This window comes from Etheostoma spectabile, chromosome 7 (assembly GCF_008692095.1).
Source record: "Etheostoma spectabile isolate EspeVRDwgs_2016 chromosome 7, UIUC_Espe_1.0, whole genome shotgun sequence".
NCBI lineage: Eukaryota > Metazoa > Chordata > Actinopteri > Perciformes > Percidae > Etheostoma > Etheostoma spectabile.
The window spans coordinates 21453479-21456642 of record NC_045739.1 but is presented as its reverse complement, the minus strand read 5'-3'; the positions used below and the strand labels follow the sequence as shown (position 1 = coordinate 21456642).

Here is a 3164-nt window from a genome sequence, read left to right as displayed (position 1 = left end):
GCCAATCGGAAGGTTGGCGGTTCGATCCCTGGCCCTGCAGTCCCACTTCGAAGTGTCCTTGGGCAAGACACTGAACCCCGAGTTGCCCCTGGTGCTGCGCATTGGAGTGTGAATGTGTGTGAGTGTTTATCTGATGATGAGCAGGTGGCACCTTGTACGGCAGCCTCGGCCACAGTGTATGAATGTGTGTGAATGGTGAATGTTTCCTGTAGATGTTAAAGCGCTTTGAGTAGTTGTTAAGACTAGAAAAGTGATATATAAATACAGCACATTTACATGGGAGTAAATCTATGATCTCATAGGTAATTTTGGAGACAAAAATGCAAAATGGATGCTAGAGGTCTTCTTTCTACAGTCCCTCAGTCAACCAGACAGTGACTTAAGACTTTTATATTGATTGTGTTGCTATGACAATCAATTATGACACTGTTGTTTCCTCTACAGGAGAGGAGAGTGTTAGCATCAGACTGAACTTGGAGGCTGAATTCCACTTCACGCATCTTATCATAAAGTTTAAGGTATAAACACTCATTTGCATCTATGTTGGTCTGTGTGTGTGTGTGGAACTCTGTTTAAAAGGTGACTGTAATGTATGTGCTTAAGCCTGTCATGGTCCACATAGGTGTGTTTGTTGTGTACACTCCATACACAAAATGGATGGCTGCATTTATCGTGAAACAAAAGGTTCCAGATAAATCTGTCTGACAAGGTTCTGTCATCTGATCACACGCTTACACAGATACAAGCCTCACTGCAGTTGTGTTTGTGCTGACAAGAAAAATCACCACATAATACCAAAATACATTTCTCTCTTTTGCCCCTTAGACTTTCCGACCTGCAGCCATGTTCATCGAGCGTTCGGCTGATTTTGGCCGCACTTGGCGCCCCTACCGCTACTTTGCCTCAAACTGTACCAAGACCTTTCCTGGCATCCCTGCCAACGGCCTGCACCACATCAACGACATCATCTGCGAGGAGCGCTACTCCGACATCGAACCCTCCACTAATGGAGAGGTAAGAAGTACAGGAGGTGCTGGTAGAGACATGTTAGACTGGGAGGAGACAGTGTCTAGTTCAGAATCAAAACATAAGGCTGGTCATATTCAAAATGTTTCTTCTTGGTAATAAACAAAACCTAGAGCCAACGATGCATTAGTCCATCTCTGATACTTTCTGGCTTTGGTTCCTTGTCACATACTGGCTTAAGGAATGTGACAAGGACGGAGTCCATGCAAAGATACACTCAAAACATGTAATTGATCAAAGACCAACATTGTACAATTACAGTGTTGACAATCAGGATGACAAAATAATAGATTGATCGATAGATGAAGAATTTGGATCCAATAGGACTTAAGGTGTCGCCAAAAAGTTAGGACCTGACCCACACAACCTCTCTGCATCATGGAGACCTGGAAGAGGACAGACTACACAAACACACAAGAGACAAAACTCAAGCCCACCATTCACACAAAGCGAGAGCGACAGAGATCCCAGGACAGACGGTGGTCCAGCACAGAGAAGCCTGAGTGAATGAAGAGAGAGTAAAGATTGGGGAGGAGAAGAAGAAGAATCAAGGGGGAGATAGAGAGGACCACAAACAACCAGATGGTTAGAGAGATGCTGTGGTTTTTGGAAAGTTGACAGTATTCTCGTCAGCAGGACTATAGTACTAGGCTAAATAGATTAACTGAGACTGAGACCGATCTGCCCGAAGGATAGTTGTAACAGATACAAGGTCTAATATAGTCAGAGATGAGCTGAAAGTTATAGCAAAAATAGTTTTATGTTTGGATTCAAATGCCACAATAGGTATTTAATTGAACTCTTAAGTATGACTAGGGCTGTCAAATGATAATTTTTTCCCTCTGAATTTGGTAACAGCACCAGTGACGGGAGCATGATGAACACAATTATAACATGTTATGCTCTGTCTTTAATGCTGATGGCCTTAATTATAACTTTAAAAGAATAAATTGTAAGAAGAAAACTGTCTTCATAGAAATAATAGGTGAATTCACTTCAAAGCAAACAGAAGTGTAATAAGTATGTATCTTGTTATTGTCTAAAATAACTGATTTTCATGAAAGAGAGGTGCCATTTAACTCTGGGAAAGTGACTCAGACACATTATTTATTAATCTTTACACCTCAAATGTTTGAAAATGTGTTTATTTCACACAGTGTGTCTGCTTTTGGCTACCATCTGTTGTTTTAGCTGGCTATGATTGTCTTCAATCCCTGAATCTAATGGGATTTCTCTCTTTCTTGAGGTGAAAAATTCTGTTCTGTTTCCAGGTCATTTATAAGGTTTTGGATCCCGCTATTCATGTGAAAGACCCATACAGCTTGGACATTCAAGGTCAGTGGAGACTTTTATCTCTGAATATTTATCACTGGCACTGTTTTTAGCTGCACAGCATACTGTTTTTTATGATTAAGAAATGTTGGATATTGCTTTTTAAGAAAATAGTCTATATTACTTTTTTGAGTTATGATATTAAATTCGCTTTAGCGCCCGTCATTTAAATTTTTTTTTTGCATACTAAGGACATTTCTGTTTTGTCATGAAATTAGTCAATTTTACAGATTACACCTTATTAATCAGTTTTTCTCCTTTACAGAACTTCTGCGTATTACCAACCTGCGTATCAACTTTACTAAGCTTAACACTCTGGGAGACGACCTGCTGGACCGACGCTTCGATGTCCTGCAGAAATATTACTACGCCATCTATGAGCTGGTGGTCAGAGGGAGCTGCTTCTGTTACGGACACGCCTCAGAGTGCGCCCCAGTGCCAGGGGTGGACGCCCGGGAGAACGGCATGGTGAGCGAGTGGACTATATGTGCCCTTGGACCAAAAAGACACATGTTGACAGAAAAAGCAGAATCTGTTCGAAAACAATAGAAACTTCAACTTGCCTCATTTGTTCAGGACGCGTTCTCATGCCATTATTATTTAGAATGCCTACATTAACATTTTTGCAACATTGTGATTGGTCAGATCCACGGTCGATGTGTATGCAAACATAATACAGAGGGCCTGAACTGCGAGCGCTGCCGACATTTCCACAATGACCTGCCCTGGAGACCAGCGGAGGCAGAGAACCCACATACTTGCAGAGGTGGGAACACACACACACACACACATACACACACACACAC

The 3164-nt window shown here is 41.8% G+C and overlaps 1 protein-coding gene across 1 annotated transcript in view; it reads left to right on the top strand.

Moving 5' to 3' along the window:
• lamb2l (laminin, beta 2-like) overlaps positions 1–3164 on the top strand; it is a 49544-nt gene that overhangs the window by 26800 nt on the left and 19580 nt on the right. The window contains exons 5-9 of the mRNA XM_032521630.1: positions 445–518; positions 826–1014; positions 2298–2361; positions 2624–2826; positions 3004–3124. Coding sequence (XP_032377521.1) covers positions 445–518; positions 826–1014; positions 2298–2361; positions 2624–2826; positions 3004–3124 — 651 coding nt within the window. The remainder of the gene's footprint in view (positions 1–444; positions 519–825; positions 1015–2297; positions 2362–2623; positions 2827–3003; positions 3125–3164) is intronic.